The sequence below is a fragment of the Sinocyclocheilus anshuiensis genome, unplaced genomic scaffold (genome assembly GCF_001515605.1).
Source record: "Sinocyclocheilus anshuiensis isolate Anshui unplaced genomic scaffold, SAMN03320099.WGS_v1.1 scaffold26, whole genome shotgun sequence".
Lineage (NCBI taxonomy): Eukaryota > Metazoa > Chordata > Actinopteri > Cypriniformes > Cyprinidae > Sinocyclocheilus > Sinocyclocheilus anshuiensis.
This window is the reverse complement of record NW_015544143.1, coordinates 1,100,079-1,124,333: the sequence shown is the minus strand read 5'-3', so window position 1 is coordinate 1,124,333 and position 24,255 is coordinate 1,100,079. Positions and strand designations below refer to the sequence as shown.

General features: G+C 37.7%; 1 protein-coding gene across 2 annotated transcripts in view; it reads right to left on the bottom strand.

The window, feature by feature from the left end:
* Positions 1–24,255, bottom strand: part of LOC107695083 (rho guanine nucleotide exchange factor 10-like protein) — a 124,216-nt gene that overhangs the window by 18,825 nt on the left and 81,136 nt on the right. For both annotated transcript variants that reach the window (XM_016494887.1, XM_016494888.1), the window contains 4 exons: positions 12,197–12,283; positions 6,307–6,518; positions 5,147–5,304; positions 686–828 (listed from right to left, as the gene is read on the bottom strand). In XM_016494887.1, coding sequence (XP_016350373.1) covers positions 686–828; positions 5,147–5,304; positions 6,307–6,518; positions 12,197–12,283 — 600 coding nt within the window. The remainder of the gene's footprint in view (positions 1–685; positions 829–5,146; positions 5,305–6,306; positions 6,519–12,196; positions 12,284–24,255) is intronic.

The window sequence follows — 24,255 nt, the reverse complement described above, 5'->3', positions numbered from 1 at the left end:
GTTTTAAATATGCTGATCCTATGTTCTGACATAGCATCACATGAAAAACTAAGGTGAAGTACATTGTATTTAGCATTTAAGGTAAATTACATCAGACAAATGATTATCTTAAGCAAAGTGTAGCAAAAGGTTCCTGTCTGTTCCTGTTCTCCTATTGTTAGTAAAATGAACCAGATTACTGAGATGATCACCTTTTGTTTGTAATGGCTCTTGCTGCCTCTGTCTCAGTCTTTGAGTAGTTATGCTGATTGGAATAGTACTGTCAGACTGATTGGATTAGCACCTATGCATTTGAATGACACTGTTATGCTGATGAGATCAGGGATGGAGAAATTCCGGTAACGGGCTGATTCCTGTATTGCATTTGCATGCTTTGTTTAGATTGTCTCCACCTCTATGTATCCCTCCCCCTTGAAAGGTATAAACTCTACTGTGCTGAGCTATAGTCAGACTTTTGATGACTGCAGCGCCACGCAGCGCGTTCTCAATAAAGAGTGACTTCTGTATGAAAATACCCAAGAGTCTCCTGGTTTCTGCTTCGACGAGGAAAAAGTTTCCTACAATCCTCACACACAAGCTAATTTGTCAGTCAGTGTTGGCCAAGTGCCCGTGAAACTCTTCCATTTGCTAAAGTTTGGTGTGAAAGCATATCAGCATGAGTAGAGCTTTGAAATGATGAGTCTACCTGAGTGGACAAACTGGAGACGTCAAGTACAGTTACTGTGTTAGCACAGCTAGCCCAGACCGAGCCCTCCAAGGCAAGAAGTGTCCTGATGGGATCTGAACCAACTGTTACTTTTCTACAGGTGTCTTGGTTCCACAGTTCCCCTACAAGACAGAAACACAAAAACACACAGTAAGTTCACCGTAAGAAGACTATCAAGATTCTTGGACTTCAACTATGGGCACCCTTAGGCTCTTAAAGCAAACTTTTTATCCTTTTTACCCAAGAATTGGGTATTTTTTTAGTAGGGCTGAAATGATTAGTCGACATTATCGAGAACATTGGCAATAAAAAAATTGTCTACAAATATTTTTGTTGTCAAATAGTCATTTGATCTCATATTACCTATTGTAAGGACCTGCAATAACGCGGTTTGACCCGTGTGGCGCTGTAGAGCAAGACTGTAATTCGGGTCTCCCGTATGCAATTCAAGAGAAGACGACACACACTGGGCTTATGATAGTCGGAGTGTGAATGCAGCTGAGCCAGATGGTACGGAGAGAGGCGTTTAGATGAATATGTAAATATGTGCTGCACGCTTTCCTCTCAATAACAAAATAAACACACAACAAAAATGACAGCAGTGAGAAAACAGCAGTTAAGTAAGCATCTGATCATAGCGATGTGGATATGTTTGAACAAACTCTGCAATTCGGCACTCCAGTCACGTTGTTTATTTATATAGGGCTTTATACAATAGATTGATTTAAAGTGAGCAGCTTTACAGTATTTAACAGGGGGAAAAAAACAGTGTCAGTGTCACATTCATTTAGAATAACAACTGGATTTTCTGCTATAAAGCAGCTTTCCAGTGTGAAGTATATATGTTTGTATTGTAAAAAATAATTGTATAATAATTGTAACTGTACAACAGTCATATAATTGTTTGACATTAACTTTGACACTACCAAGAGATTACCTTGTTTTATTTATTAGTTATGATATGACAATATTTTAACTAATTGTAAAAGCTGAATAATCGATCAAAGCCTAATGATTAATCCTCAAATTATAATTATAATCCCTGATTATCAAAATAATCTTTTGTTGCAGCCCTATTATTTAGTTATTTCTACCACAGTGTGATTTCCACAACATATCAAATTATGTATTATGTTTAACAGAAGTTTGTGCTGGAAATGACAGAAGGAAATAAGTGGTGGAGTTCAGCATTACACTTATATTTGCACTTTGCAACATTGATCATTATAACAATTATAACAATCACACACATTTCTGTTTTTCGCTCCCTTTCTGTATATAATTTATTCCCAGTTTGAATAACAGTTTAGTTTTTCATGCTACTAAAATAACCAATGTTAAGTCTTTTTTCTAATTCGTAAAAAGCAATAAACTAATTCACAAACTAATTAGGTTGTTTTGCCTGTGTAGCTAGAGATAGATTTTTTTTAAATGTATTCTATTAATTGATATTAATAATCATTAATGCAGCATCAAGTGCAATAATCAACAATAGTGATTTTTGTCAATATAATTTCAGCCCAACCCTGTTTTTCTTATTTTATAATTAATAAAAAAATATTGCTCCTTAAAGGAAAATTTCATTTCTGTCCTTGGAAGAAATGAACTGCTAATGCAAATTTTGTAACAAGGATTTTATGTTGCCTAAATATACACATGAAATTACAGCTTGATTGGACAAAAATGTTCATGTAATATTCAAATGTAATGTTTTTTCCATTACATTTCATAATCCATTTCAAGCTGACATTGCTGTGTCCTCGTAAAGAAGTATACTGAAAACTTTTTTAAAATTATTAATAATAATAATAATAATTCTCACACAATAAATATAAAAATGGTTTATGTTTGTTTTGATCATAATGAGCTTTATAAATGTAGAACCCAGAAAATACCCCAAACTATTTCATTTTATATACTCTTAAGTTTTATGACACAGAAAACAGAAAAGCAAGGAAAAGTACACGAGTAGCGAATACAATGAGGCCTGTGAAATACCTTGCTTGAAGGCAAATCTTTAATCCTATCTGGTGGAACACTTCAAATATGGCCAAAGATATTCAAAGCTAGTAAATTCATATGTTATTTCCCTTATTAAAGAATGCTTCAAATAGCAGAGCTACAAAAATGTGCTGCATGCTAATTCCCCTGCTTTGCCCTGAGCAAGTCACTTAAAAGTAAATTGGTTTCATTAATACTCAAGAGTAAATCCTAGTGTTTGCAAGACAAATATGTATAACTGGTGGTGGAACTGTATAATTTCTGTCTATGTCTTAAAAACATACAGCTAAACCAAGCACTGCAAAGCGTGTTTGTGGACTGCATATCTCCCTCAATAAAACTAGTGCTTTCTATGCGAATGCGCTAACAGTGCCATGTTAATAACTGCAGCGTGTTGTGTAATCCAATTTATACGTTTCTCTCCAGTATGCTCAGAACATGCCAGTCTTTTTCCTTGAGTTTTAATCACAGGGTTTGCACTGTAGCCACCATGGACACCATTATTGGATGCATTACATAAGCTTTTTTCTTCGTCTTTTTTGCCCCCATCACAGTGTGTTAATCAAGCAAAATTAGAGAGGGAACCGCAGCGAGCCATTTAATTAACATTTCGAGTTGTTTATTTCTGCCTTTGAAACCAGGATAGCTTTACAATGACTTCTGACTTCCTCAGGTTAATTGCATGGCATATTCAAAATGTCAGTCTTCCCACTTTTTTCGTGTATATGCTTTGAAAACATCCCCTCAGCCACTCGGTACACCCTCTTCCTCAAACTAAGGCAGCCTCAGATTTGCCTCTTTTGAAGCCGAGGACCTTCAGGGGCGGAGAGGGCTTATATGGACACTCAAAGCATCTGCAGATGCAGTCTTTACTTTATTGCTCCAAAAGTAATAAAGTGGATGGAGGAGAGACGCTGTTTCATTCAAATGGGCGCTTATTGCTTCTGGGTATAATATATTTACGTATTTTCTTCAGAAAGGTAGACACCTCATTATTATCCTTATAAATTCTGCATACTGTTGATTAAACACAACAAAATGATCTTGCCCTCTTAATGTACCTAGGAAAAAAAAGTGAAGAAAAACTCAAAATCTTCCCCCCCACCCCCAAAGCAATTTTGTCTTGCTCATACGTTTCAAAAAGCTTTCTGATTAATCTCATGTGAGACCCCAGTGTTTATTACTATATTAACTATATTAACTGCTCCACAGAATAATTTGTTGAATATATTTGTTTACCCAAATAAATAAATAAACACATTTTTAAAAATCCAGCCTGTACTTCCCAGGGAATATATCTGTTAGTAATTTCTTTCTTTCCACTATATGAATAGTAATATTCAATCGCCACACTGCACATCAGCATAATTAATCTTACTTTCCACTTCACTGGAGGTAATTCCTTGTTGACAGCCAGGTAAGTAATGCATTGTGATAAACCCATTGTGCCAGGGTTGTCTGCCTTGCACCACCCCTAACATACACGTGCACACACAGAGCGCAGTCCTTCGCTATCTATCATGTCTCAGATTGCAAGAGTTCTGCATGCCCACCCGTCTTCTGTTGTCATTCGCCCACACTTACGTACTGCAAATGAATAAGGCACAAGCACGAGCAGAGTAAAGACTTGTGAAATCATAAATTGCTTTCAAGGTAATCCTGAATCCATTGGCTTTCTATCTAACTAATACATACCTAGAACAATCTTATCACCCCCGTCTCTTCTCTGAATGCATTCAGAATACATGACAGAACTAATATCTTTCACATACTCACTGAGGCATTCAGCTAACAGAGGAGGGACCGAAAAAACATCCTTGAATGTTTGAATGGAAGGTTGATGAAAGAGCAAATTGAACACGGGGACAATCAGATTCATTTGTACTATTAATTTGATTTGATTACCCTTTTACTCTATTGAGTCCCTTTCATTTGGGGACATACTAATAATTACCCTTCTTAATTATCCCACCCATTTAGTGTTTAATCCCATTACTGAGAAAAACGAAAGAGAAAACATACTGAATATAACTGTCCATTTCTGTGCTAATGTGATAAAGAGAAAAGACAAGCCTAATAGGATAGAAATAACATAGACGTTTAAATCCTAAATGATTATCCACAATCCTAAACAAATGCAGGCAATGTATGGAGAATAAATAAGCTTTGTTTTGGATAATGCATAAAAGCAAAAGAGAAACAACTACATACAGCCTGACACAAAGTATGAGGCCTTGTTCACATAAAAGACAAAACAACTGAAAACAACTTTAAAAGTGATCCATTTTAATATTTTTGATTTGGCTACTTCCGCATTACATTTCTAACTTGAATGCATGACAGCTGGAAACTAACTTAGAAATAAGAGCTTCTCAGCTGTACTTGCAGGCAGCATGAGTGTACAATATAATGAAACATCAAGCGTTATGAAACTCGTACCTCCGGGATGTCTCTCGTACACCATCAGCGTTCCGTCCCGTAGGCCAGCGAACAGGAAGTTCCCAGAATGTTTGAGACACAGAACTGGACAGCCCTCTGAGTTACGGAGAGTCACAAGACATTGGGCGGCCGTGTCCATACTGCCATAGACCAGAATGCTTTGGGCGAAAAACATTGAAGGATATACAGTATAAGGACATCTTTGTGGGAAGAAGTATAAAGAACAACTAATGCCTTATTTCCGCTGTGCATTTGCCTTGATATTGTGAAATGATATTTTAAAAGGAAAAAATCTGCCCTCTGTAGCTAATCAGTCCCTTTCATTTGCATAAAGAATATCCCAGAATACCAGAATACCTATTGTTCTTCTCAGCCTTCATAAATTATTTAACTTACTTAGAAAATCACTGTGATTTTAAGCGAGAAATTTATTTAATTTCTGCCAAAATGACTGCACCTCAAAAACTTCTCCACAAAGCACCACGAAAAGTACCCAAAAGTTTTAAACAAGGTAGTAAACTTTTGCTGTTTTAGCACTACAAAGACTGCATCTGAAGTTGCATATATACCACAAAAAGGTGCATTTACACTAACTGCTGCACACAAATGGTATAAATGCAATTGCACATATACAAAGTTAAGTCTTTAATCCTTTTCAATAATGAAATTGTTTAGATTATACATTTTTTTAAAGTATGATGTATAATTTTTCAAATTTACAAATATTTTGTTTCTTTGGAATCACTAAAACTCATCCAAAACTCTTTTTAGCCTACTGAAGATAGTCGTCACCTGTTTCTTATCACCGCAATGTCTGTAATGGCACCTTAAATCTGATTAAAAGGCTTTTACCTTTCCCGATTTCCCTACTGCTAGACATGTGGTCAAAACAAACAGCCATTAGGCTATTAGACTTGGCTACCGCTTGGTTCTCACAGCCAAGTGAGCTGACATGAAAATAAAGGAAGCATTGATGAGGCACTTCATTTACATAGAACCAAAGCAGCATTAATATCTTTGATAACAGTGTCTAGTTTCCTTAGAGCAACCTTAACTTGGCTGTGTATAGATGCCTTTATATATTTAACAGGTACTTTAATATTTTTAATTGAAGAACACAATACATCTTTTTATATTTATATTTTCATATTATATTTTACCAGCCATCATCAAGTCCCACACAGATAGTATTTCCAACTCCCGTGGAGTTATAAGGGCCGGTTTCAGCATCCTCTGAAGGGGTGGGCTCAGGCACATACTCCAAACACCTTACTCGAGCTCCCATCTGGAGGGATTTTACAGGCCGAGGTGTGGGTCTGTTCAAGGAGAAGATGTCCACCTGGCCTTGAGTGGAATCGCCTCCACCGGCTACCTGCAAAAACAGAGCAAGGACACCGCTATTACAGGTAGTCATCCAACCAAAACTGCTCTCACATCCATGACTGTACAGGTAGAGACAGAAAATAATAGAGGAAGGGAAGAGCTTTCTGTTTTTCTGCCACTTTAAACCACTCCCTCGCCATTGTGCTTTCACTTCCAGTGCCGAGAACCACATGGAGGAAATTTCAAACGGCAGAAAACTCTTTCACTTCCTGTGTACTTTAATGATTCCCAGCCCTGTTATTTTATTCCTGTCAATTTCAATATCAGGGTAACAGCAAAGTTAAAATCATATTATCTCATACAAATCTAACCTATAGTCGTTGGCTTGATAAAGTCTCTAAAATTCATACTCTATCACCCCTAATACATTCCCAGCATCAGCTCTATAACTTCAAACATCTTTTTTGAAACGCCAGGGATCTTTTCATCGCTGAACCAGAGGAAAAGGTGGAGTGGAGAGATGTCTTTTGAAAGCCGCTGAGCTGTTTGACAATGGAGGGTTTCCTTTGGGCTGATGATTGATCGCCTTCTTAAGACAGAGACTGCGATGACAAACTCGATCCTTGGTGAAATTACATATAGTTGACAGAATAAGACTTCAGCACAGTGCTGCTCATAAATCCATCCTCTGGTTCCTTGCCTCAACAACTGATCTAAGTTCCGCACCCATTCATTTTTCTACTGAGTTGCTTTAAAATGCAGACTCTTGTAACACATTTGGATTGCATTGCATCATAAATTAATAATCCCCCAGTTTGTGAAAAATAGTGTTTGTCTTCGTGCCCTGCACAGCCGCTCTCATGGTTACTCTTTCATGCATAATGCAATGGAAGCAACCCGCTCGCTATTAGAAATTAAACGAACTGATCAGCATCCCATCATTGCCTCATCTCTTCTTGTGCAGCACTAAACTGCTCCAATTACAAAATACATACAAAAAAAGCCTTTGAGAGGTGGTTTAACCGAGGGAGATAAAGGGGAAGAGTATTACAAAGTCTGCTGGCCTCAATATAAACGGCACTTGTTTAGGGGCCATCATGTATGATTACCTCAAGATTCTGAGCGACTGGGTTTGGTTGAGTGGAGTGTAATCTCAACCAAAGAACGGGAAAACAACGGCAGAGTGGGAGGGATGCTGCCAGACAACAGAGATTAATTCTCATTCTGAATCATGTTATTCAAGCAAAATGTCCAGGCTAAATATAGTCTTTAGCCTTACAGTTCCCCTCTACTTTGCAAGCAATCGTTTGTCTGATTTGTATCGCAGCATAGAACCTGGATGGCCAAGGTCTCATGGGCTGGGAAGAGCGAGTCAGAGCAAATAACGGCCTGTTGCGGTAGCGCAGTGGGAAATAGGGAGGGCTTATCTTTGTGCAAGAAGCTCAGAAAATAACTGGGTAACACTTTACTTGAAGGGGTGTGCATAAGACTGACATGACACCTTCATAATCATGACATGACACATGTCATGAATATGAAGGAGGTTTTATGCATGTTTATGACAACTGTCATTAAGTGTCATTCGCTCAGTTATGTAATTTTTAATGCAAATATGACATTATTTGACCTAACCCTACCCCTACCCTTACCCCTAACCATAGCCCATAACAAAGACATTTCAAACAATGTCATCTTTGCATTAAAAATTACATAACTGAGCGAATGACACTTAATGACAGTTGTCATAAACATGCATAAAAAACCTTCATATTCATGACATGTGTCATGTCATGATTATGTAGGTGTCATGTCATGATTATGAATGTGTCATGTCAGTCTTATGCACACCCCTTCAAGTAAAGTGTAACCAATAACGGTTAAAAAATAACATTTTTGCTACTCAGCCGCAACCTCCAGCTGGCCCTTGTTCTCCCATTTTTTTCACACAGGCGCAAATCCATGTGTGTGAACTCGACGATGATCTACCCCCTCCTCTTTCGATCCAATTCCTCCACAGACTAGGTGGAATTACAGTTCCCTGACGAACTCATCAGTACTTGTTTGGAGGAGTGGATATCTGGAATCGTGCCCTGGACGCATCTCTGTTTTTTTTGGCCAGAAAGCCGTGAAAACCAACCTTAGAGCCAAAGCTCTGGACAACCAAGCATTAATTAGGCTAAAACTGACTAAGAGCCTAAAGGGAGCAAAGGTAGTCTAGGGAGAAAGACTTCATCTGTTTATGTGTACACTAGCCACATTCAAACATTTGTCTCTGACATCCTTTATGAAAAGTTTTAGATTTGTTTGGATTTGTAGCTGACAAATAGAGAACAGCAAATAGGAAAAAAATTATGCTCTATCTAGATCTATATATCTATCTATCATCTATCATCTATCTATCTATCGATCTATCGAAAAGTAGTGTAATTTCTTTTTGTAATTCCTCTGTCCTTAGCAGCACCTCAGTCTCTACCCCTCTAAACATTTTACAGGAAAACCTGCCCCAAAACCACTGCATTGGCAAGCAATGAAAAAAAGCAACTACTTATTGTTATCATTACTAACCAACTAAGTAAATAAAATCCCAGGAAGTAGACTGTGAACACAGGTTTAAAAAAAAAAAAATGAGCCTCAGCCTTAGAGGTGAAGAGGCTAAGATGAGCGAATTTGGCGGATGACTGGCTGGCTTGGACTGATTAGAAACAATGTCATTATTTTGATCTAAGCCACGAGAAAAAACCCAGCAGCCCATCTTGGAGGGATCTGATTACTGTCACTGCTCATTTGGAACGCTAGCAGTGAAAACAGGCTGTTGTGATAAGATGATGTGCTATCACTGACTTATAAGTTGGGAAGTAGCAAACAACTGAATCATTTCCCCTCTTCTCACATCTCTCAGTCCAGCTGAGTTCACCGAGAAAATGACACCTGCTATAAGTGGAAGATGTGTTGATTTCTTTAGGGGGTTTTTTAACCCTGCTATAGTTTGTAAAACCAGACCTTTGGCTAGCAGGATAAAGTTTGGTCCACATCGCAGCTTATTATGGTCAAGATATTGCAACTTAAACAATCTAAAACTGTCTTCGACTTGGGTTCACAATAATAGACCTGTGTGGAGAAAAAAGACCGTACAGAAAATAAGTAATAAATAAGTAATAACATAATAAATAATGATTTATTTCTTTTGGAAATACTAGCTTACTTGCTACTAAGTGCCTTAATCTTATAGGATGTAGCAGACCAAGCCTACATTGCCTACCAAGCCTACACAGCTCCGAAGCACAGAAAATAAGTTTACAAATGCTGCATAATAGCACATTTTAACACATTTAATGAGAAACACTGGCAGCCCCACTGAGACTAAATGGACGCACTGAGATATATTAAAAAAGTGACCCCTACGATTTAAGCTGCAGAGTGAGATTTAGATTTAGAATCAGATGCCGGTGAAATTATATTTTGGATATGCAGAACTGAGGATTTTTGGCACCAGAAAGAGGTTCTAATCCAGTCAGATATAATTTCCCACTGAATGTCTCCTTGTATCTTTTAAATCCACCCAAGTCCAACCTCAATGCTCTTTAGAATACCCACAAAAACAATTAACTCAAAGACACAGGCAAGGGTGTCCTTTTGTGCCCAACCAAGCCTCGAATTGGATTTATCCCCCTGCTTTAGGGGATTATGTGATAAATTGCCCACTGCTACAGAAGAGGGAGGAGAACGAGACTACTGTGTGAAACGTTTAAAGGTGATTTCACAGGGCTTGATATGAAAATCCGTTTTATTTTGCAGAGAAAAGCTCTTTGCAGAATATAGGACACAACCACTGTCACTTAAGTTAATGCTTGTTGGTTTTAAACAACGTCCAGAATTAAGACCTGTTTTGCATAAATGTGATTTAATGGTGAGGAATAATAAATACTAGGGATGCACCGATATCAATACTGGTATCGGTATCGGGCCCGATACTGAGCTCCTGTACTCATACTCGTACTCGTTAAAATGCCCCGATACCAAACGCCGATCCCACACAGCATGTGATAAGCGCCATATTCAGACAAAGAAACACCGACAACAGAACAACAGACAGCAGAATGGAGTTAAGGATGTCTACTACGAAGTATATGTATGCAATGAATAAACGTTAAACATTCAGTATTAACGCCTTTATAGCTGATGTGCGCGAGCTGATAAACAAAGCACGCTGAGTGGATTGAGCGCGCGGCAGCGCAGATGCGCGAGCTTGTCGAGTGAATATATCTTTCTCACAGACATCACTGGAAAGTTTGTAGTTCGGTCGGATATGTCAAAACAAGTAAGTAAAACAATGCACAAGTTACTTAACGTTAGGGAGAGAGACAGAGAGACAGAGAGAGAGAGAGAGCGCGTGCACTTCTGTTGTGTGATCTTTGATGTTCACTTACTTAGCACGCGCATCATTTGGATTAAAACTAAATCGCAAAAATAAGACCATTTATAGGGGCATTCACTATAAACATCATTTATTTTCAACCTTAGGCATACACGACTTTCTGGCGAAAGTGAATCTAGCAGCCTGTGTGAAATGCGCTAGGCTGTACTATTCTGCATCAGTACAAATACGTGTATGCGTTGCACGTGTTTTGCTTGCTTGAGTGTTTCTGCATTATATGAGTGGCTTTGGAATATAAATCGCAGCACGTTTCAGATGAAAAAACGCGACTTCTATTTCTGAAAATATCACAGTTAGGAGATTTATAGCGAGTGGTTCCATGCATTTTTACAGCAATTCGCGGGATTGCAGTACTAAGCCGCTGCAATGGAGCAGATCTAATGCTATTACATTACAGATGATGTACCATAGAGCAAAAAAATGAACCTGTGAAAGTAACAAAAACTTGTAAAATACATTTTAATGGGCATAATTAAGTGTGAAAATATACAGTCAAACCAAAAATTATTCAAAGACCAGATATAATATTTTATATTTCTTTTACCAGTGGGTGCAGGACACTATAGTTCATTTATGTAAGTGAGCATAGGAAAATAAAGTAAACTGTGACAAATTATACCCAAAAATTCTTCAGTAAATTCTCAGTAAAACTGATACAAATTTGGGACCAAAAATTATTCAGACTGAGTCTGGGAAAAAACATTGAAGTTGAGGTTTGCATGAAGCTGGGTGACAGCATGCCCAGGAGACTATATGCTGTCATTAAGGCTACGGGTCACCCGACAAAGTATTGATAGTTGTGTAAATACTGTCATACTAACAGTTGTCTGAATTATTTTGGTTGATTGTAATCTATTACATACCTTTCTATCAAAGTTATCTAACATTATCAAGCTGAATTTGTTCTGACTCAGTTTAACTCTGAGTTCTTGTCATATTTTATTACCATTTTCTAAACTATAGCGAATAAACTGTGATAATGTGAGAAATGTTGAAGGTGTCTGAATAAATTTTGGTTTGACTGTATCTATTTGATAAATGAAGTTAACCAACTAACATTATACATACTCTTTTGGTTTCTGTACCCAATATTTAAAAAATTTACAAATGCAATAAAAATATTGGTATCGGTACTCGGTATCGGCAAGTACCAAAAATAAAAGTATCGTACCGGGCGAGTACTGGAAAAAGTGGTATCGGTGTATCCCTAATAAATACAGTCTCTTCGATCTCTGACGTTACTATTGTGTATGATAATATGTATATATATATGTGCTTCTGCTTCTACTTACCCATAGGTAGCCTTGAGGAAGCGAAGTGCTCACCGCTGAGAAACCAAGTAAAGCACATTGAACAGGATTATGAAGAGCAGCCTCCAGCTATGAAAAAATTAAATAAAATAACATTTAAATCTCACCTAATGAATAGACCTGAGAATTAAACATGTTAATTTAATGCAATTATTAATATAAAAAATAAACAGAGTCAGCATTTGTAAGACAATTTAGCAGTTTACATTTTTTATCATTCAAGTTTTGCTATAGCTCAAACATGATTCAAATAACACCAAGGTTATAGGATTCGACTCCTAGGGAATTCATAAACTGAAAAGTTATTTAGCTTGAATGCAGTGTAAGTCACGTTGGATGTGTAAATTTAAAGACATAAATGAAAACTTTGAAGAAATAAAATGTAATACTTACTTAAGGGAGGTTTAGATATTTTTACAGCAAAACAAGACAAAAATACTGACTAAGAAAATGATTTTCTGATTACAATGAAGCAATGTGGCTCACTTCAAGTGGTGGGTGGCATATTTACGGTGACCATAATGTTGCGTGATATCACGCCATGTTAACAGACCACAAACAGCCGCTGTTTGGAAATGTTTATATTTAATGTGAGAATGAAGGCTGGGAGAGATGGCAGAAAGCATATCTAATTTAATTAGGACTGAATATCTTTCATGTTGCCCCCAGTGGAAACTGGCCATCAATCGCTAACTATTTCCAGCAGTCATTTCCCATTTTCCCCACTTTTTCAAAGTGCAAACATAAACAGGTCCAAACTAATACTGGAGAAATTACTAATTCAATCAGGCATGAGCTCTGCCTCTCCATTCTCCGAACCCTTCTTTTTCCATGAGCATGCAGAGTTTCCTTTCCTCTTGCATATCTACAACTTATTCCATTTTTATATCATTCATCCATCTGCAGTGACAAAAAATGTCTAATTTGTAATTAAATGCCAGTCATGGCAGTAGCACATATGGCAGCCTGCGGGCAGCAGAGCTCGGCTGGTGGAGAGAAGGGACAGACTGTGGCTTTCTGAGTCACATGACAACACTGTTGCTCAGTGAGAAGCACAGGTAATCTTCACAGGTGGAGATTGCTTTGTCTTTGTCCATTCTCCGATGAATAGCAAGTGCATTTGCCTGAATATCTGCTTCCGCCGCAGTCCCTCGGGGTCTAAGACACATGCTACATGATTCCCCAGCAACACATTTATTCTGGGTTCTCAAACGGCACCTCACAGACTCCTGTCTGACTGCAGAGGTAATATACTACTGCTGAAAACTGACTCAATCTAGCCCATCCTGAATGCTTCTTTTAAAGGGGTCATATGATGCGATTTCAATTTTTCCTTTCTGTTTGGAGTGTTACAAGCTCTTGGTGCATAAAGAAGATCTGTAAAAAAAGGCGGGGCATAGAGGAGAAACAATAATGTACAGTATGTGGAAAATAATGTGTTTTTTGAACTTTAAACCGCATAAACACATTTCATTACACCAAATACACAAAATAATGTTCTATTTAGCAGCATCATATGACCCCTTTAATGTATGGAATTTCAGACGTGCTTTGTGACCTGTAGCACCTCATAATAACCTGTCAGAGTGAAGGGTTACTTTGATACCTATGCTTATTATACAAGTATGGGTGAAATCAAATTAATAAGATGCTTAGAGTGTATTTAACTACTGATCTTTACTTTAAAACACTCTAAAACATAAAATTACTAGTATATCGTCAACATCAACCTCAGTTTGCACAACCCATTAAAGAGACCAAAAACAAGAGAGAAATACATTTCATGTTTGTATTACTTCGCATCATGCTAAAAAGAAGTATGTAAAGTAATACAAGTAATAAAGTCTGATTCTTATAGCAATTTTTAAAGAACAAATTGTTAAATAAATAAATTCCAATCAGTTAATTATATAATTTACATAAACACATACATAATTATATAAATAATTATATGTGTGAATAATTATTATAATATTTACATACAGATACACAGACCAATTTCCATGCTTTCTGATTCTGATTCTGAAACATACACACACACTATACAGTATATATATTTTTTCTTTCTTTTTTTTTTTCCCCCACTGCAAAAATAAAAAGTGCAGAAAATTAGCATTGATTGTCATGGCAATGGCAAAGTTTAAGGTTGCTCGAATGTGTGTACAGCATATTTTATAAAGGTTTTACCTCTGCATATGTGAAGGAATACAGACATTCCACAACGCTTTGGTTTCAATATATATATATTTTTAAAATTTTTTTAAAGAAGTTACAGGAATAGTTCACCGAAGTTTTAAAAAAAAATCAGTCATAATTTACTTCTAATGTTCCAAAACTGTAGGATTACACCAAAATAGTTTGGTTACCAATGATCTTCAAAGTATCTTCATTTATTTTCCAAGTGAAACAACATGAGGGTGAATGTATGATGACAGAATTTTCATTTTTGGGTGAACTATCCCTTTAGGAGTTCAGGAATGAAACTCATCTCAGAATGACTAAATAACCTGAAAGGCCATTTAATTAGCATCATGGTGCCTTATTCCACTAAGCCTCTCGCTCAGATGCAGTTGCAATGCAGGAGATCCCAATGGGAGAAGGAGTGATCGCGGACAGATTTGACGGAAGACTTGTGTTTGGTTGCTCGTCTGGGGAAAGGGAACTAGGTGAGCTAATTAAAGAGAGATTTGTTGATGAAGAAAGAGGGTGACCACACAGCTGCTGGCCCCAATGACCCACTGCTCTACATGGTATCCACCCCACCCTTCTGGGTGACGGGCTTTATGCCAGCTCCAGGTGGTGAGTATCCTTTCCATAGGCCATGAACTCATCTGGAGGAAACCCATAATAGCTTCCCTTGCAAAGTCTATCCTGCCTGCAATATGTCTGCATTTAATCATGTAATCAAATGCACAGCGACAGTCTGTCACAACATCTAGACAAACATGAGAATATTTTTAAAATGCAGACATATGATGTAAACAAGAGAGATGTTGACTAAGTTTTCAATGTTTTCAACCAAAAATATAGACTAAAGACTTGTTCATTCGCCTTGATATGTGGAATATTAAAAGAAACCACATCATCCACCCAATCCACTCAATTATTATGAGTCATCAGGCTTGAGGAGGTTTGGGGACAGAATCCTTAGAGCAAAACAAATGGCACTTTGAGGTGCTTAAATGCTTTGAGGTGATTTTCTGTCACAGTAATCAAATCTCTATTCAACCTGTGCTTTGTTCAATGCATTTTAGATGTGATGAATGCTACACAAAAGAACATGTTTCCTCCCTTCCAGACTTAATAAGTATGCAAGTTTTGGTCTCCCTTTATGACTCACATCTCAAATAGAAAAGAAAAAAAAACTGTATAGATGGTTAAATTAAATATTGTTTCTTCTAAGTATGATGCCTGAACACATTATAAAACATTTAGCTTTGAAATCGCAAAATATATTCTGCACTGTGATCACAACTATAAAAATCTTAATTCACAATTAAAAATTAAGTTTTGAAAAGAAGCCTATCGAGGCATCATTTATTTGATCAAAAATACATTAAAAACAGTAATATTGTATATTAATAATAATTAATAAATAATAAATATTACTACAAATGAAAACGACTAGTTTCTATTTAACAATTTTCTGTAAGTAGTTGTGCTGCTTAATAGTTTTATGGAAACCATGACACATATTTTCAGGATTCTTTGATGAACAGAAATGCCAAAAGAAAAGCATTTTAAAATTTGAATTTCAAAATTTGAAAAGTATTAATTTCTATCAAAAAAATCCTACTAACCCTGATGTGTAAATAAATGTATAATGCCATTTTAATCAAATTATTAAATATAGCTTCAACCAAGCACAATAACTACTTAACCAACAAGATATTTATAATCTAAAACAACTTTTTTTTTCACAGACATTTGTTAACAATTCATATTAATAAATTAATTGTATGTAATTAGGTTGCATGCACTGCACTGTATGTAACTAAGCTGCATGCTTTGCACCTCTGACTTCAAAGCTCATCATGTTTTTGCTAATCCAGTACATAGTACATCTGTGACTCCACCACACATATTGCAACACTTGGCTGAGCTGGAACACTACAACACTATTAAATAAACTGTGGTTAGCATTTAATACACATAGCTTGCTTAACATGAAGCGTAACAAACCAAATAAAAAGTCTAGTCTGAGTCACTACAGCAAAGTGGCACTCCACTCCGATGAAAGAAACCTCCAGACAACAGCATCACAGGTGGCTCCCACACTAATAGAACTCTTCTGTCGGTTATTAACTGATAATTGCCAGGCTTCAGAGCCCTCTTTACTGCTTCTTCTTCACTTTTAGCCTCAAGGTAGAGGAAGTGAGGCAGGGAGAGCCAAGATAGCACAATAACAAAGCGCCAATGCAAACCTGATCACAGCTTGAGAAGCAAACTGCATTTGTATTTGTTCGACACAGGCTAAATCAGTGCTAGTCCAGGGCCCTTGCTGTATCATAGCGTTTTCGCTAATCCTCGTGATGTGGAGGAGAGTTGCAGATACCGGGAACCCAGAGAAAAGCTGCATAATGCAAGGCTGACATGACTACTTTTAGCATTCTGCTACATCGCAGGATTAGGAAGAGGGAAATGGGAGTGGATTAGCCTATAGGAATTCAATACACGTGGGGAAAAGGACCGATGACGGTGGTAGGACTGAAGCACTAGAGAGCTTGTGGCAGTTTAGCCCTCAATGTGACTAAATTAGTATAAATCTCCCAAGTCCCTCCATCTGAAACAATTGTGCCATCTCAAAGGCAATGACATGCCCCTGTTTGCTAGTTGTTTTCCAATATTCCTTGGTGACTCTAACTAGGGCTGGGCAAAAAAATCGATTTAAATGACGTCGATTCGATATCGATTCTCAAAAGCCACGAACCATACAAAAAAAAAGTATAGGTTTAAAATACAGGCATGTGGCTTAATTTATTTTTTATTAATTCACCATTTGTAAACTGATGTTTACTGTTCATTTTTTAGAAATATCAATAGCATTTGTATTAAAACTATATTCACTGAATGTAATAAAAAAATCGAGAATCTAATCGAATCGAGAGCTTGCGAATCGAAATCGAATTGAATCGGGACATCTGAATCGATACCCAGCCCTAATTCTAACACAAATGGACGACAGGATCAAAGCTGAAATGAGCTGCAAGTGTTACGATTTCATGAGCTGGATGAAATCCAATCATTTAAATTGCACGATTTCATGAGCTGGATGAAATCCAATCATTTAAATTTCACGGACCAAGATAAGCAAAGATCAAAGTGTCAACCTGCTGTGCTATCTGTTATGCATTTTGCATAAAATATTTAGAGCAATGTGAGCAGAAGTATAAGTTTTCAGTTGGACCTCTCAAATTTTAGCCCTCCAGTGACTTGGTGTTGGGTTCATGAGCTGGATTATGGCCTGTGGTCGAACATATTGCTGAGGTGTTGAGTAACATATGCAAATTGTAAGGAATTGTTCACCTCAGAAAGAAAATCCTGTTATCATTTTCTCTCCCTTGTGTCGTTCCAATCTGTATTTTTCCCCTCTGTCGACATAAGGTGATTTTTTTAATGAATAATCAGGACTCTATTTTTCATATAATGAAAGTAATTAAGGCCTTGGACTTTCAAGCTCCAAAAATGACAAAAGCACTATAATTTTATCACAAAAGTGGTTCATACAACTCTTGCGGTATATTACAAGTCTACAATGTTAGGTTTGTGTGAAAAAAGACTGAAAAAAGGCACATTCATGAGGGAAGTAGCGGTGTCAAATTAATCAGTTGAATCAGGTATTTTCAATGACAAAACTGGTCTGAATAATGCTGGGAATAATAATACTGGGAAGAATAATGCCCTAAGATACAGTTGCTACAATATCATATGGCTTCAGAAGACTACAGAAGGCAATATGACTTTATAGTGCTTATTAGTTGTTTTGGAGCTTGACAGCCCCAGTTTCCAAACAACATTCATATTCATGTGGGCACTGATATTTCCCTCCTTATGTCCAACTGAGTCACACTGCACTTTGTGATGCATCCAGCTAATGCTATGATCCAACACGTCTCTTCATCCCCCCCTGGCTCAACTTCTCTTACACAGCGCGACAATCCCAGAACGGTTGAGATGAAAGCGATGGACTGTCCTGCAAATAATGGGTTTGAAAATACGAGAGGAAGCCAAGAGTTGTCTGGAGAATATAAAGCCTCTGAATCTCTCTGTCTTCGTGTCTATCTCTCATCGTCTTTGCCTTTCTCTTTCTACCAAGCGGAACGTGTGCACGGGGAAAAGTGGTGAGCCATCACAATCTCCGCCAGCCCTCGGGATCTAATTGGAGGATGCCATTGCAAGGGGCCACAGAGCGGTGTGACAGTAGGGTATCTTTAATCCCCTTGATCAGATGACGTGGAACACAGAACAAAAGGTCCTCAAATCCCTACTGCGCTGAGCGGCAGGCACTGTCACCAAGCTGCCATGCTGGCTCAAGGAATGTATCCCAGGCTTTAAGCTCCACTTTGAAACACCCCTTTATCCAGCACAGCTGTGCCCCTGGAAAAAAAAAACTGCTTAAAATTCTTGGAATGATCATAATAATTACAGGAAACCGCTATTAATCAGGTGCTGACAAGGGAGTGGTAACGTTAGATAACCAAATCTCCTTCTTCACTTTCAATTCCAGTACACTTCACCTTATCAGCCTTGGGGGACAGGGTAAGGAGGAGACGAATCCACATTAATGGTGGGGGAATGCTAATGAACCACATTTAAGCAGAAGACACAATGATTCAGGTTGCTTCGGGTTCCCCGCGGAGGCCAAGTTTACACTGTGGCAAGCATGCAAAGCACTTTAATGTTGATGAGCGACTGCTGTTTAATTTGCAACGGCCCGTGTGGGGTGATCGGTTGAAGACTGACAGCATAATTAGCTGAGAAAAAGACAAACCAAGGCAATTCAACGAAATATGATAACCAGATTAACTCCAAGATGGAGGCTGTTTTGTTTCCTCTCGTTAAACTATTACTCTTAAATGTTCCTATACTCCACTGAAAGTATTTCACAGGAAGCGTTGACGTTTAAATTAGCACATTTTGTGCCCACTAAGCTTTGCTTGCTTGTGGTTATATTAGTTCTTGCCCTTGGTTTTCTCCATAAAAACGGAGGGGGCGTTAGGAAAAGAGGTGGAGGACAAGACAGTGACTGCTTGTTTTAAAGGCTCTGTTAGAGCACTGATGATTTCCAATAATTAGCACATAACTGTCAAAGCTACAGATCAACCCCTTTGCAGATGACCTCGCTCTCAGACTGTGCTGCAATGCCACCTCCAGCACGAGAAGAACAGATCCACACTGCCCTCTGCTGCTGGATAAAGTCAATATGGATGCAAAGTCAAACCTATGTGCTGCAAAACAGGAAAATCTGACAAATGGTTAAGGGAACATCTCATCCATCTGAGAGGGACTGCTATTATTATTCAGCTGATTACACCAAATACACAAAATAATGTTATTTTTAGCAACATCATATGACCCCTTTAAAGGTATAGCTACTGAATGGATATAGTCTCCACTATTATCCATTCAATGAAAGGCAGTGGGGTCCAAAAGAACATTGGGTGCTCTCATTGTATGGAAAAAAAACAAAAAAACAAAGGACAATAAAAGATGACTGAATTTTCATTTTGGGATGTTAGCTATCCCTTTAAGAAGATAAAAGGAGCCTTTTCTGTCTGTTTCGTAATACCCTTCATACATTAGAGATAATTTTACCGTCAATGCTTAAAAAAGGCATTTTCGGTGTCACTTACTACACCACGTTTCTTTATCTCCTAATAAGCACACTCTAAAAAATGCTGGGTTGTTTCAACCCAACTTTGGGTCAAATATGGACTAACCCAACCGTTGGGTTCAATTTTTACATTCAATTTTTAACCCAAAAGTTGGGTTAGTTCATATTTGACCCAAAGTTGGGTTGAAACAACCCAGCATTTTTTAGAGTGCACTAAGCCCTCTATTTACACCATTTCTGATGGCCTTCCGATATCCCAAGTTCACCTGAGATATCATTACAATCTAATATCGCTCTCATGACTGGAGGGGAGAACAAATGGGCTATAGCACAAAGCCAGAAAGGCATCCAGGCTTATTACCGAATTGGCCTTTCGTAGAACAAGATCTCTACGCAGGTGCTATGATAGCCTTGCTGCCATGGGCTATTCACATAGCATAATGTGGTAAATCCTGGTCACAACCCTGAGGCAAGCCCGTAACAGATGTCACTGTGCTAGTGGGCTGTTTGCTGACTACTACAGTGCACTGAAAAACCCTGGCCTGCTCGCAAGAGTCTCTGAGCTGAACTGGATGGTTATGACTATAGGAAATATTGATAAGGTAAGTGTAAATTTATGGCCAGGCAGTCAAGGAGCTTCTGGCGATGGTAGCATATGAACTGCCTGACGGACCCAAGACTAGACTCAAGGTGGTATATGAAACATTAAAGGGACTGTTCATCTAAAATCATCATTTAGTCACTCTCATGTTGTTCTTGAACTGTATGACTTCTGTGGAACACAAAAGGTTAACTCAAAAGAAATGTGCTCTTATCAAACACGGAACCATTATAAACACTGCAGTCAAAAAAACAAAAGGGCTCTTAATTAATTACACTGATCCTTGGTGATGAAGGGGCAGATGAAGAGGAGGTTAAGCTATCAGCAATTAATAGCAAAGCCACAATGAGGCCTCCTGGATTTAGCCGTAAGTCAGGTTGGGGGTTTTAAAATGCAGCTCAACGTAATGTATACGTGTTTGTATTTGCTTGCAGGCTATATTGCAGCATAGGAGAGAAAGTGTCACAGCAGTCTAGCGGAGATGTGAAGGGAAAAGCTTTTAATCCATGCTGTGGCGTCTGTTCTTCACAGACGAGGAGGAAGATGAAATACAGAACTCACAGAGGGATCGAAAGGAAATCGAAAGGAAGGGGAAAAAAAAACGCAAGCCTCATATATGCACAGGAAAGACTGCGGAAGGCATAACCTCGTCTTATTTTACGGGGAAAAAACCCATGCTGACAAAAAAACAAAGGAGAAAAAAGTAGAATCAACAGAGGGCTGCCATGTAAGGGGAAGGGCACCTTTCTCCAAGACATTTCTGATCTATATTTCATGTGCTTTCTGTCTTGGTCTCATGTGTTGAGCATCAGCTTGAGATGTAAGTTTTATCTTTTTTTTTCTTCCTCTTCCTGCTGTGACAGCTTCAAGTCATTGGTGTCATATATCAGTCCCTCTCCAAACGGTGCTATAAATAGACTCCATCCACACATTCACTATTGCAAGATATGTCACGAGTGCCAATCTCATCAGCAGTCAACAGTCAATCATTGAGTTCTGCAGCCATCATATTAGTTATGGACTACAAACAGTCCACTCTCAAGCAACAGTACACTAGCAGTACTGACTGAATGTAGACAGGAAACAAAACAAGTACATCCAGACCATGTCAGAACTTGCAGTAAAACAAGTAAAACTCTATATACAGGATATCAACCCTCATCTGAAGGATGCAACCAAAGTGGGAAATTCACTTTTTGCCCACCAACCACAGTGGAAGCTGAAAGACCAATTTTACCAGCCATGCTTACATACAGTACATACGTAAAAACAAATTACAAAAACAAATAATAATAATAATTCATTACATTTATCATTTAAAATATACTACTATAATGTAATACATTTTCCATTTTTAAATGAATTTATAATGGATATATTGTGTGTTATATACAGCTTGTAGTCTAGGCCTATAATAAGCATAATATAAATAATAATACATTTATGAACCTCAAAAACATCCTGGTTGCTGGTCAGTACAGAACAGTTTACTGTGGAAGAATGCATTCTGTATTCTACACTACACTGGCATAACACATGGCCAGCATATTGGAAAAAAATCTGCATGCAAACAAGCTATGGTGGTTTGTGCTTAAGATCAGTGATGCAAAGCTTATTTCTTAAAGCCCGAAAGCTGCTTTTAATAACTTGAGTGGCTATTGGCAATCAAAACACAACCATGAGTTACAAAAATAGCATTTAAACTGCAAAAAAACTAAAAAATAAGCAACCCTCTACAATACGAGTAAACCACTCACATATGCGACTAAATGTTCATGTTAGACAATTATAATGTCTATCATTAGCCACTGGCTACTAAATAGTTCGATTTTACTCGCCAGTGCTTGAGTTAGAGTAAGTATAAGTTTTGCATATATTTTTTCACCCGCCTTCACTCGTCTTGAACACTCTGACTGAGTGCATGAGAGTTTCGCTCGCCGTCTTTAAAGCACATTATTCCAATTTATCTCAATGGATGCGCAGATTAGTTGATGCACCCTAAACTAAAGCGTTTAGGTGCCCGACTCGCCGTTGCTTATCTGAGAGTGCTCTGTGTTTCTCTTTCACACACAAAGAGAGAGAGAGCGAGAGAGTCTTACATACCATGTAGAACTGACGCAGTACATGTAATAGTTTTTTTTTTTGCTGTAAAGATAACGGAGCTCATTTGTAATTATTCAGCCTTTAAAAGGGACGTCATATTATTTTGTACTGTTCTTTGAGGTCCACTTCTAATGTTATCAAGTTTTTTTACATCAACATACGTCATAATTTAGAAGTAACAGGTTATTTTCTGTCCTGTTTTGACCCTCTCATCGGAACAGTCTGTTTGAATAGGTGTGGCGGATTGTAGACTCGGAAGTAAACGCCCACTGCTATGATTGGCTAACAGTTGTGTATGTTTGACAGACTACATCCTTCAAAGATGGACGCTGCTGTGATATAGGTTAAAAACGCATAAATACTCAGTACATATCAAACGATCTGTAATAACAGACACAGCACACCACACTTGGCGAATAAAAGCTCATTCTGATTCTGAAATTGTGTGTTCCTTGGAGACGCACAACAGTTCTGCTGTGGCTTTAATAGGTAATATTTGTGTTAATTGTGTAAAATTTTTTTAACATGTTATTTTTTTTCCATAACTAATTATTAGATTAACATGTTAAATTGACAGCTCTTTACAGTGCACAGCATAAATGGGTACACCCCCTCTAAATAAATAAAGATGTATTTTCTTAATTATCACTAATACAACTGATGGAAAGATTGCGAAATTGAAATGTACTAAACACTTCTCACTGTACTCCTCCTCTAGCAACATCATAACATTTTGGATGCTGTTAGGTGTGAAATGATTGATTTTGGTCTCATGAGAGCAGAGTATGGAATCCCAGAGGTCTATATTTTGTAAATTTTGGCCTTGGAAAATGCTAAAGGAGTTTATTGTGCTTTGCCTACAGTAGGTAGTTCCAGTGTGGGCAACAACCATGCATGTCACTTCTGCAGGCTGTATCTTACACTGTGAGATAAACAGTCACTTTTCTCATAGCTTTTACCGGTGTTCTGACGATTTGTGCGACCCCGTCAGATTTTGCTACCTCCCATTAAAACAGTAGGGAGCACAATTCAACAACGAACAACAATGAGAACTCTTCTGACAGTTCTCTCCCAAGTGGTTCCACTGTAGTCAGCATTAAGTCTGAAAATTATTCTGTTGGCTTTAAAACACGTTTAATTGTCAAGAAATGGCTCTCTTTAAATGTTTTAGTTCAGCATACTTACCTGTTGATCAAAATTTGCCTTAAACTTATACCAGAACATTTGGATTTAGTAACTTTTAGGAGGGTGTACTTACTTTTGCAAAACAACGTTTTATCACTTGATAAGAAATCTATTGATAAGAAATCTTATTTTCCTGAATAATTTTGACATGCATCTTTGGTAATTGATCAGGCAGACTTGCTGGAACATTATATCTCTTAAGAACATTAACAAAGAGTAATTGCTGAATTTGTTAAGTTTCAGAGGGGGTGTACTAATTTATGCTGTGCACTGTGTATATATATATATATATATATATATATATATATATATATATAT